The 12,027-nt window shown below is 36.0% G+C and overlaps 1 protein-coding gene across 1 annotated transcript; it reads left to right on the top strand.

Moving 5' to 3' along the window:
• Positions 1 to 2,141: 2,141 nt before the first annotated feature.
• On the top strand, positions 2,142 to 11,474 carry LOC134224494 (homeobox protein six1b). The gene is made up of 4 exons (XM_062703858.1): positions 2,142 to 2,433; positions 9,721 to 9,867; positions 9,930 to 10,581; positions 11,091 to 11,474. Exons 1-4 carry the CDS (start codon positions 2,313 to 2,315, stop codon positions 11,215 to 11,217), a joined length of 1,047 nt encoding a protein of 348 aa, XP_062559842.1. The 5' UTR covers positions 2,142 to 2,312; the 3' UTR covers positions 11,218 to 11,474.
• The last annotated feature ends 553 nt before the right edge of the window (positions 11,475 to 12,027 follow it).

The raw sequence follows: 12,027 nt of genomic DNA, 5'->3' as shown, positions 1-12,027 counted from the left end.
TTTTACTTTTATCATAATCTGACAATTTGGAACATACAGCTGATTATTGAAAACAATTTCTTGTTCCTATAAGTCCATATTTGCAGAAATGAAATTAAAATTGTGTCACAAACCACAGTTTCCCAGAACTTCAATGACGCCGCTCAATTCAACCGACTTACGAATACGGTAAAACAAATGTTGCTGACTATTAATTGACCATGAAACAATTTTGAAACCTCGCAAAAGTAAAACGCAAAAGTTATTCGATCCTGATGATATCGATATATGTAAGACATTCGCTTTGCAAAAGAAATGATGGTGTGCATTTTTGCCATAAGTAAACTTTTTGTCTCAGCTAAGCATACTTCATTCGAGTAACGGTAACCATACAAGTATCCAGTTTCACGAACCGTGTGATTAGTAAGCATATTGTAGTCTCTAGATGAACGAGAGACTTGTATGCCGAATAGTCATAACACTGAATGCTACTTAGAAATGTAATTTGTTGCATGTTTCGGTGACAAATATTCGATTCACAATTTTTCTGAAACGCAAGAAAACTCGAGAGGACTTCTAGCCACGCCCCAAAGGGATGATGCGAACCACCAATCACATCAGATGAGAGAGCGTGCAAGGATCGAGAGTGTCTCCGTTGTGCTGCGTGTGAGTACAGTGCGTTCCGAGTTTTGGGTTCCAGCTTGATAATTTTGTATATATGTAGGCAACAATTGTAGGTGGTTGATTGACTAGATTGATTCATTGGAGATAAAAGCATAAATGTGTATAGCTCAAAACGAATGTATAGCTCTGTGGGTCGAAACTCCAATACCTCAACAATTTAAATATCATAACAATAATAAGGGCAACTGTTGACCTTTTTATCATGGTACAATTATCTCGAAATAAGTGATTTGTAACCTTTGGCAAACAAAAGTAGTCTTTCAATTTTATTGAAAAGCACATACTACGCGGATTTACACACACTCTCATAAAGCCAAAGATTGAAATCTTCCGGAATAGTCTTCCTTCCTCTTCCTATTGGCATTACATCCCCACACTACTGGGACAGAGCCGCCTCGCAGCTTAGTGTTCATTAAACACTTCCACGGTTATTAACTACGAGGTTTCTAAGCCAGGTTACCATTTTTGCATTCGTATATAATGAGGCTAGCACGATGATACTTTTATGCCCAGGGAAGTCGAGACAATTTCCAATCCGAAAATTGCCTAGACCGGCACCGGGAATCGAACCCAACCACCCTCAGCATGGTCTTGCTTTGTAGTCGCGCGTCTTACCGCATGGCTAAGGAGGGCCCCCACTTCCGGAATAGTATATATGCCAGAAACTGTATATATGCCAGTTTCTGTAAGGTGCTTATGCAGAACTTATTAAAATCTGCCATCCGGTGGGTAGTTGTGTATATAGCTATATAAATTTTGGCTGTTACGTCTTTTTTAAACGTTGCGTTGGTCGAGATTTCTTAAATTCGGGTAGATTGTTATATGAGATTTTTGTATATTTTAGCAAAAAATCGTGTTTGGGTTAATCCTACAACCTTTTTTTTTGTATGAGAGATAATATTCTAGAAACGAATAAAGCACATTGAAACATGAAAATAACAAAAATTCTTAAATTACAAGTTAAATCTAGATTATTGTCGGTTATATTTATAATCAGTAAAATGAAAACAAATGTATGCCATAAAGATATCATCCATTAATCAACTCCGTAGAAACCAAACCCGCCTGTAAGCATAAATTTCTCTGTGGAGAATAAGGCACAGGGGGCGGAGCATATCATCCCTCCGTTCTGCGTTCTGCTCCGTTGCCCTTGACGATAGCATAAGAATGTGCAATACGCAGCATAATTAGTCAATTTTACGATTTTACTTGTTTATATTATCTTCTTATAGCCACTTCATTCTATAACTCTACAAAGGTTTCGTGTTTCGCATTTGTTTACTCGTCCACTTGGAATTCATAGTCTGTGCAATGCTAACCATGCTAACACATGCACAGCCCGAATCTGCATGGTTCCGTTGACAACGATATTGAGCAGCAAAAAGAAGTGCGTTGGGATCCAGTCGATGTAGGAAGGGAGAATTTAGCAGAGAGAGCGAAACGGGAACGGTTTGCACGCTTATGAATGAAGGCATTATTTGAATCAGTTTAGTTTCTGCCAGGACCTCAAACGCAGCAGCTGTGAAATTATCGGTTCGCGTGAATTGAAAATGAGTAACCCGAGTGACTAGAAAAAAATCAGTGCCCTACCTTACTTACTGGATTACAGTGTGTGAAAAACCGAAAGCTGCAAAAATTTTCCGGCTCAAATGGATACCTCAGGATTATCCCCGTTAGCTGATTTGGATTCTAACTCTACCGGATCGGATGGTGTGAGCCAGTCATTGAACAGTTTTGGAACTAATCAAAGCTTATATCTGTCGCAGAATGGTTAGTTTCAAATGCCATATTTGCCATCGAGGTTGATTTAGGGTGATGAATGATACAGTTTCGTTTGAAATTGGAGAACATGTTGAGTCTGAAGAAAACATTCATTAGTAGAAAGCGTCAGCAGAAATGAAACACGGTGCAAATCAGCCAACGAAGAAAAAGTAATCTCACGGCTAACCAAACAACGGTTGGACTGAATTTATTTAAATATGACACATAATTGAAATGCGTATAGGAGCTTATTAAATAGTAATATTAATAGTCCCAAAATATTATCTCGATCTGGAATTTCAAAGGAGCCTACTGTTGTATAGATATAGACAAACGTTTGATTGAAGCAAGTTCATTTTTTTTTCAAGTCAATAATTTGTCAAATAGGAAGCATGATGTCATACTTTCATCACTTACAGAACATTTCAGTTCGATTTTTATTTCCCATATGATTGATTTTATATAAAATTTCTTGATTATTATTGTTACAAGAGAAATGTGCAGTTTGATGAACATAACTGTCATTAAAATAAATGTGATTTATTTGTTTTGTATTTGTTTTATAGTACAAATCAATGGTTGTCAAAGTGTTATTTTGTCAAATTATTCAAAGGATTTTTTTTTAATTTATAAATTGAGAAAAAAAAACTACAAATAAAAAATCATCGCTTCTTCATGAGAGGCGTTTTGTAATAAGAACATACAATTTGTTTTTGTGTACATACAATTTGATCAAGCGAAATCCAAGCTTCTCCATTTTTATAATCTTTATTATAGTGAGTTTTTATAAATCTTCTGCAGTTCTTCACTTAAGCTTCTCAATTGAACGATTGTAGAATTACCTAGAAAATACGTTTTCAATTGCTTTATAGCTAATAAATAAAACTTTTAAGAATTTTGCAGCTTATAAATTTGAAAGCGAATAATATGTAACTCATTTGAAAAAATCCATATATCTACTACAATTTCAGCACCACAAAAAAGATTAATTTGTCTACATTAAACTGGAGTATGCACCTTAGATTCCATATTTCAAATCAGAAAAATAGTATCCGTGGAATTAATAATTATTTTTGAGCGCTAAGATGCATAAATTACGAAGTCATGAGATATTTTAGTTCTTCCGGTGCAATTTTTACCTACTTCGAATTTAAAAAAAAAATTTTTTTGATCATCAGTGGATAAAACATATGAGATCGATGACTATACTATGGAAGTTTGAATAAAAAACGTCGTGAATCGGACACGATGAAAAGTGTGTATATCTATTTCAACCTTGTAGGCATCTTCGGATTGACAATCCTATGCCTTTGCCTGCAGCTCCGCAGCTTATCAAACTTTTTACGCCTCACAAAGAAGTGATTCGTAAGTTCAATTTAACTGAAACCGATTTCCGGATATATTAGTAGGTAATGGCGATTAAGACCATAATGAAACTCTTCTCGATACCATCTTTTGAATTTGCCGTAGTGTGATATATACAAAAGGCAACTTACAACCTTATCGTTAACAAACGCTTTGGTCAAGCTGTTCTGGAAATTGAACATCGCATTAAATTCTAAGCCTCATCTCATGGCGGATCTCCTGATAACTCATGCAGAAAGGCCGCCGAATTTAGTACACACTTGTCATAAGCCGAGTTTGTACAATTCCATTTAATTCCACTACTTTATTGTACCTTTAACAGATACGTATTTCGACCTCAACAGTAAGGCCGTCTTCAGTGTCTCGTACTTGACGCGACTTGAAGAAACACTATCAGCTCGCACAGAATCACCTTGGACATAATTTTGTCAACGTTAATGGAACAGCCATTAACGAGTAAGCGAACAACTGTCATCTGTCTGCCGAAGACTTCTCAGAGGAGTTGGCAGTCTCTGTTGATAAACTGTCGTCCTATATCTATGAAATGAAATGTATATATTTAACACAAGTTATATTAACACAAGTTATATTCGATACTTCAAGCTCTATCTGGTAAATAGACGAATGCAAGAGATAGTTCTCTTTGTCGACTAACCTAGGAATACGCGCCATGGACAGGCGGTAGAAATAGTTGAAACTAGATGTGTGAGAAAAAGCTGGCATAAGTCCATCATAAAACTAAAGTGTTGGTGATCGGCAAAAGGAAGGAAAATTCCACCATCTGTAGAAGTAGGATAGGTCCGACGCCAAGGATAACTTGAGTGGTACGCGAACAAGCCGTAAGCTTATAACTACAGAAGATCTGTTTTAAGGGAGCTTGCGCCACCGGGGTGCTAGGCCGGGTAGATCGTGACAAGTTGGATGGCCGGTTTTGAGTCGTTGAAACTCCATTGAACCGGATGCTATGATCCACCCGGAATTTTTTATTAAGATTTTAAAATGCGTGCTTAGCTGATTCTTTCGACCGGAGTGCCCCGAAAGAACTAAAACCATTCGAGAAGATGAAATAACTATCTACTAGCTGATCGGGAATTATCTCCAAAGCGAAGTTAATTGCTTCTAGTTTAGCATCATAAATCAAACGTCGTTCCTGAAGTTTTGTTTTGAAATATGGCTGAGTTTACATTGAATGCGGGCATTATCATACACCCCCGGAAATAATTATAAGGCATTCGCTGATTTACAAAATGGGCATGTTTGAGGACCAAAATTTCGATTTCTAGCTATTAGATTGAGGACATATTTGGCATGCCAGCCTAAAATTACCTAAATTTTCAATTAATGATGGTTTTTTTGTAGGCACGTTTACTGAAAAGGAACGTTTTAGTTGGAAATAATTTTAAAACCACCACATTTGTATAGAGCTCATACCAGTGGAGTAACTTAATAATTATTTTCATTTCCAACTAAAACGAGCCTTTTGAGCCTAATTGAAATTTCAATCGTCTTAGACGAATTAAGTACTCTCCATTTAATTCCACCAATTAATTATAGATATCATGCAAGGATATCGAAAATTAATTGATGGAATAAATGGAGAGTACTTAATTCGTCTTAGATTCAATTGAATAAAAGGTTTATATATTTTCTGAAATTTCAAGTCATGTTAGGCTGGGATGTCCCTAATCTAATCGCTAGAAATCGAGATTTGGCTCCTCAAACATATTGTCGAACACACCATTTTATATGAAATTCAGCGAATGCCTTATAATTATTTCCAGGGGTGTATATTGCGCATAAACTGCAATACTGGAGCGATTTGCAATTTGGGAGTACTTGCTTTTGTAAACAAATATTTAGAATGTAAATTTCGACCAAAACAATCACTATCTGAAAAAATCACGGCTTGTATCCGATAAAATAAGCATTCCTTTATCAGCTATGAGAATAAGTTCCACAAAAACGATACTATATGACAAAAACGATAACCCAATTGTTCGCTTACAAATAGGGGAACGGTTCGGCACTTCATCCCATAGCTCCTATTTCGATCCCATCAAAAACAAAGCAATGAAAAGGAATTTGGTTTGTTTTTTTATTTTTGTGATTTTTTTCAGCAGTAAACACGCGTGTTAGCAAAAATAAGCGACGAGATTGGTGCTGTGTTTCTTTGTTTTGCGATGAGATGAATATATGTTCAGTGAGATGGGAAATGGAACAGTTCCCCTACATGTACTGTACACTGAGTTCTTTTTTTGATACGGTCGATGCGTGCCTGGATTTTTTTTTCGAGAAAACGTAGAAAAATAAATCGCATATTTTGAAGAAATCGTTTAAGAGTAGAATGCTTGTTTTTTGGACATCACTCACGAAAAAATGATGCACAGGGTCTTCTACGAATTTGCTCCCTAGCTGATTTGAAGTGCATAGTACGCTATATAAGATTCATTGCTCCAGTCAGTGCCAGATTTGGTAGGGTTCAGTAGGGCTCGCTAAAAACCTTATGTACGAAAAGCAACATTTTTTATACATTTAAACTACCCAATTACGGCATCAAATATTAGAATCTATGTTCTGGGTCGTTTGAGAAATCCCTGAAATAAGACCTTATGGGCTACGCGTAACCGGAGATTATTTTGACAGTTGTAAATATGGTGCATGCTCTTTGTGAAACATAGAATAGAATGTATTCACAACAATTATTCTTGGTCATACAAGAAATTTCTAAGTGTGTCCTCAAGGTATTGATATTGATATTGATGTTGAAGTCAAATTGCTCCGATCCATCGTTAAAAACGGCATGATGACGACGACAAAGCAACTGTTAGCAGCATAACTGGTATTTTGCCTTTGTACCACGAAGGGCATGTTTCAAATTTGAAACAGGCTAACAGGACCTTTAGTCCTTATTTTAGGGATTTCTTGGATGACCATAAACATGAATGCATTCTATTATATGTGCCACCAAGGATATGTTCCACATTTAACTTAAGCCGACTGACCTCTTATTATGCGTGTAGACCTTAAGGTCTTACTTCAGGGATTTCTTGGATGACCATGAACATATGTCGTGAATGTATTCTATACTATGGCCTCTCTCTTTTTATAATCTGATAACAACAGCGGCGCAACCACAGATATTTCCTAAAAATTGCGTAAATTTGAGAAAATTTTGTAGCTTTGAAAAAATAATGTAAATTATAATCGGGCAATAAATCGTGTAAAAACAGAAATTTGTGTACGCCCAAATCACAAATCACTCCGCAATTGGTGTATTCATACTTTTCTTAAAAACGAGGGAATAGATACTTGTGGAAGATGTTGTTTCATAAACAAAGGGTACTCGTTTTTTAAGTAAACTCGAGGTGAATCAAGATAAAATATCTGAATACACTGGATTCTATTTTATAAGATTTTTTTCGCTTGTATTTTTGATCGTGTGACTCCAGTTTGCCACCAAAATCTTCGCAACATGTTTCAAAAAGTCTTAAATAATTCAAAGAAAAATCACATATAGTAATTAACATTTAGGATGGGTGCAAAATAAGAAAAGGCAAATGGTGTCAATACAGAATCCAGTGTGTGTGTAGGAATCAAACATTTTATCGAATTATTGTGTTTATTGCTCCACATGTGCTCAGTATTCTAAGTGAGAGCTCTCCAAAATGGTTCGTTTGAGGAGTAATTCCTACAAGTATCTTCAAGTCCAGGCTTACTTTATGCGTTGAATACATGCAGCCAAGGATAACAGCCCAACAACAGTATTGAGTTCGTTCAAACTTGATAATGTGGCAATCAGATGCCAAGAAAAAATAGAAAGAGTCGTTTAATGGTCGTTCTATGGTGTTTGATGAGGTCTTCCGAGAGAGCACCTCTTCATGTTTCGGAAACAGATTACAGAGCGTATTTTTTTTCGGCATGGTTAGTTACCGCTGGTTCATTCAGCTAACTTTTTTGCAGTGAATATCCAAGTGATTTGAGATATACGTATCAATATTAATAATATCAATATATTGCAATACGTTTGAATATATAGCATTCCGAAGTAGTTTAAAAAACTTGTTTTTTTGCTTTGAAAAAGAAAAGTCAAAATCGTAAAAAAAATGTTTTAAAGCTTTTGCAATGCATTAAATTGAACGCCAATAAATGTGAATTGATGAAAGTAGTGAAATCTATTCTCTTAAAGTGATATTTTGACTTCTCTGATATTTTTTCTCTTTGTTTTAATAATGCGAGAAAGGCATCACCAACGGTAGGTGGATTAATCTAGTTTTTTTTAGTGAATTCCACGAGCTTAGATAGCGTTGAATTGCTTTTGGAAACTCCATGATTCATGATATTTTTAAGTCGAGTTAAGTACGAGACACTGAAGTCGGCCTTACAGTTGAGGTCGAAATACGTATCTGTTAACCCTCAACAAACCCAAATTTTTGTTTTCAGTGTAAATCACTAATTTCCTTTCTAAAATCTATTTAAACATGTTTTGGGCAATCAATTTTTTTTAATTCGCTGTTTTATCAATTTTACATTTTTGATTTTAATTGATTAAATCTATTTTTTTTTTTCAACATATTTAGAGTTTGAAAATTCTCATTAATTGTTGACTTATTGCAATTTTAAAATGTTCAGAGTTAATTTTTATGTTCCGTGTAACAAGTTGAATTCACCTGATGTTTTTTTTACACGGTTGGTATTCTGATTTTTCACAGCCACCTGAATACCACCTGAATTTTCTTTGATTTTCTGTGATTTTTTTCATGGGGTTATAACGCTAAAGGTCGTAATCAACTAATACCTACCCTACTCCTACCTCCTACTATTGAAAAAGTTAGTTGTGGAAAAATAACTTTTTAATATCTGCATAATTGAATATTACAAAAAATAATCAAAGCACCCTATCTAAAGGCGGTCCTAGGGTTTGAAGGGTTGAAGTTACAATTAAGTGATGGAATTAAATGGGATAGAGCGAACTCGTCTTATGACAAGTGAAGACATTCAACTAAAAGCTCAAAATAGTTTTCTTATAAATTTACAACAGTTTTCTTTTGTATCTCACGATTTTACCTGAAGCAAAGAAATTATATTAATGTTTAACATATAGTGTTACTGCTCCTGGACTTCATCTCATGAAAAACTAAGCAATGAAAAGGAATTTGATTTGTATCTCATTTTTGTAATTTTTTCAGCAGTGAGAGTGAGCACGTATGTTAGCAAAAAGAAGCGACGAATTTGGTGCTGTATTGCTTTGTTTTGCGATAGATGAAAATATGTTCAGTGAGATGGAAAACGGAACAGTTCTCCTACTTAGACTTAAAATCTACATATTATATCCACGGGCGTTCGCAACGTACTGACTAAGGGTGAAATTGAAATCCAACTAAACCACATGATCGAGAGTAACCGAGTTGAGTGAAGAACATTACAAATTTTAAAATTCACATAAATAATGAATGAAAAAAGGTAACCGCGTTTTTTTTTTGGGGTACGGCGCTACGATAAGTGCATCAATGTGCATACGTATCATAAACAGTCATTCTGATTCATGTTTTGATTAGAAAATTCTACTTCGACTGTAAAATTTAGTTCTAAACACAAACACATTTGGGATTTAACCATGCTATGCTTTGGAAGCTCTCATAATAGTTATTTAAGATGTGAAATTATTCAACTTGATTTGCATATGTTGGCTTTCTGAGTCTGATTAACACTTCCAGTGCCTATGGTTAGAATATTTCTCGTTTTTGGAACGTTTTTGCACTGTTTTCTTATCTAATGACGCAATATGAGTTCATTTTAATAATATGTAGTCTTCAATCTGATTCACTTGATTCAGCATTCTTGACGAAAAAAACTAGATATTATAAAACACGATTGCTAACAATTTCCTAGATGTAAAGCTGTCATGGTTTTTTTTTCGTTCAACTGTTTCAGGATATCGAGATGCTACTACTTCTATGAAGAACCTATTCTTCTCCGAAAAACTACAAGAATTTACTGACAAGGACTATGAAAGGAAATATAACGAAAACGCTTATCCTATTAAAGCCCATTCGCAACCGGAGATTGCATATTACACAGGTAGACAGCAATAAGTTTTCAATAAAATGAGTTCTAAATCAACCGAGTCTTTTCTTCGATAGGCAAAGCTGTGAACGAAGTGCACCCCTCCAATGTGCGGGATGGTTCGAATAACGTACAATTCCTCCAAAATATACCACCCCAGTTGAACAACAATGAAGTAGATAGGAAACTTTTGAGTTTCAGTCCAGAACAAATCCAGTGCATGTGTGAAGCATTGCAGCAACAAGGTGATATAGAAAAGCTAGCTACTTTCTTATGGAGTATACCCCAAAATGAGCTGATCAGCAGCAATGAAAGTTTGCTCAGGGCCAGGTGTTTGGTGGCGTACCATCGAGGTGCATTTCACGAGCTGTACGCTCTCCTGGAGTCACACTTCTTTTCCCCTAAATATCATCCAGATCTACAGAATTTATGGTTCAAAGGACACTATCGAGAAGCGGAAAAAGTGAGAGGACGGCCACTCGGCGCAGTTGACAAGTACAGATTGCGCAAGAAATACCCTCTGCCGAAAACCATTTGGGATGGGGAAGAGACCGTTTACTGTTTTAAGGAAAAGAGTCGCAACGCCCTGAAGGATTGTTACACAAGAAACCGATACCCAACGCCAGATGAGAAAAAAACACTTGCCAAGAAAACTGGACTCACGCTGACACAAGTGTCTAACTGGTTCAAAAATAGGCGACAACGGGACAGGACACCGCAGGCTAGACCGTAAGTAGCGTAGCATACAACATGTGTTTGTAATTAGAATTTTCGATGTAATTCAGGCGTGCTATTTTCTTGCTTGTAAGTCTCGTTTCCAACTGTGAAACTATGTGTACCGAAACACACGTCCTTTTTTTATGTAAGGCAATGCACGTGCTAAATTCAAACCATTCTTGGAAGCAGCCTGTCCTATGTATCATCTGGATGACTTTATCCACACATTACTCTCACTGATTTGTTGTGCATGTTTGGAACCCATTCTGTAATGCAATATTATGTCTCATGCTATAACCACAAATATTGCTTTCAATCGTAAAGTTAAAACGATGAATGATGCTGCGAGCACGCTTTGTTGTGGCTAATAATCATCAATCCGATGGCCACCTCTCAGCGATGTTTTGTTTTTCTTGATATTCGGGATGAATGACTTCAGCACTTCTTTGTGCCTTTTCGTGATTACTAAATGCTTTGTTAACATGTTGTTTTTCTGTTTCTTCCTGTTCATACCATTTCAGGGATATGATGATGCCGGTCCTCCCAGTTACTCCTGCCCAGATGGATGGAAGCTATCAGAGGCTGTTTAACGTAGCCAATTATGGAGGACATGCTTATCATGCAAATGATATGTACGCGGTTCAGTGAAAGTGTTCATCATAATCGAACCATACGACATTAGCTTGTGCCCAGTGTGTAATTTTGTGGAACCGCTCAGAGAAGATCGCTAAATTGGATCTTTAATGGAGCAACAACTTCACTCATTTTTTGGGATAATTGCAAATTGTGCGAAATTAATAACAGAATACAAAGAACATTGTGATAGCAGGTCGAATTGTTTTAATCAATCTTTTCCGTTGTAAATAGTAGTATTATGCAAGAAAATTGAAATAAAATGTGAGCCATGTGATGAACGTTTTTTGGTGTTTGCTTGATATTGAATACAGTTGCGATCACTTAATTGACTTTTTCTTTCGAACAGCGCTGCAGAACAAAGGTAGACCACAACTTCTGAACGTTCTGAAAATAGTTTGTATGTTTGTATTCTAGGTTTTTAGTTAGTTTTATCAAGGACAATCACGATCGTAGGTTCGGTTTTTTTTTCTTTATTTATGTGAATTTTGAATATAAATATTACCTTTAAATACTTTTATTTTACTGTTGGATTGGGTTTTAAAATCAGTTTGTTTCGCCACCTGTGAGGATGCCAGACAAAACTAAATACTCATCCTACTCGGTTGACATTGCACAAACAATGCGTGTGAGAGATTTTGTTTTAAAAATTGATTGCTATGTGCCTATACTATTAGGAATTTGGTCTTATTAGTAACCGCTAAGCTGCGGAGGACGACGGAAAAGTGGAGGTGAATGTTGGTCCTCAAATATCGTCGGCGGTGCAGTTTGTCGTAATTTTGCTAGGCGGCCACGTTTTCCACGTCACATTTTGAGATAATACTC

The sequence above is a fragment of the Armigeres subalbatus genome, chromosome 3 (assembly GCF_024139115.2).
Source record: "Armigeres subalbatus isolate Guangzhou_Male chromosome 3, GZ_Asu_2, whole genome shotgun sequence".
NCBI classification, from domain to species: Eukaryota; Metazoa; Arthropoda; class Insecta; order Diptera; family Culicidae; genus Armigeres; species Armigeres subalbatus.
Note: the sequence above shows the minus strand (reverse complement) of the source record. Positions and strands in the feature narration are given on the sequence as shown.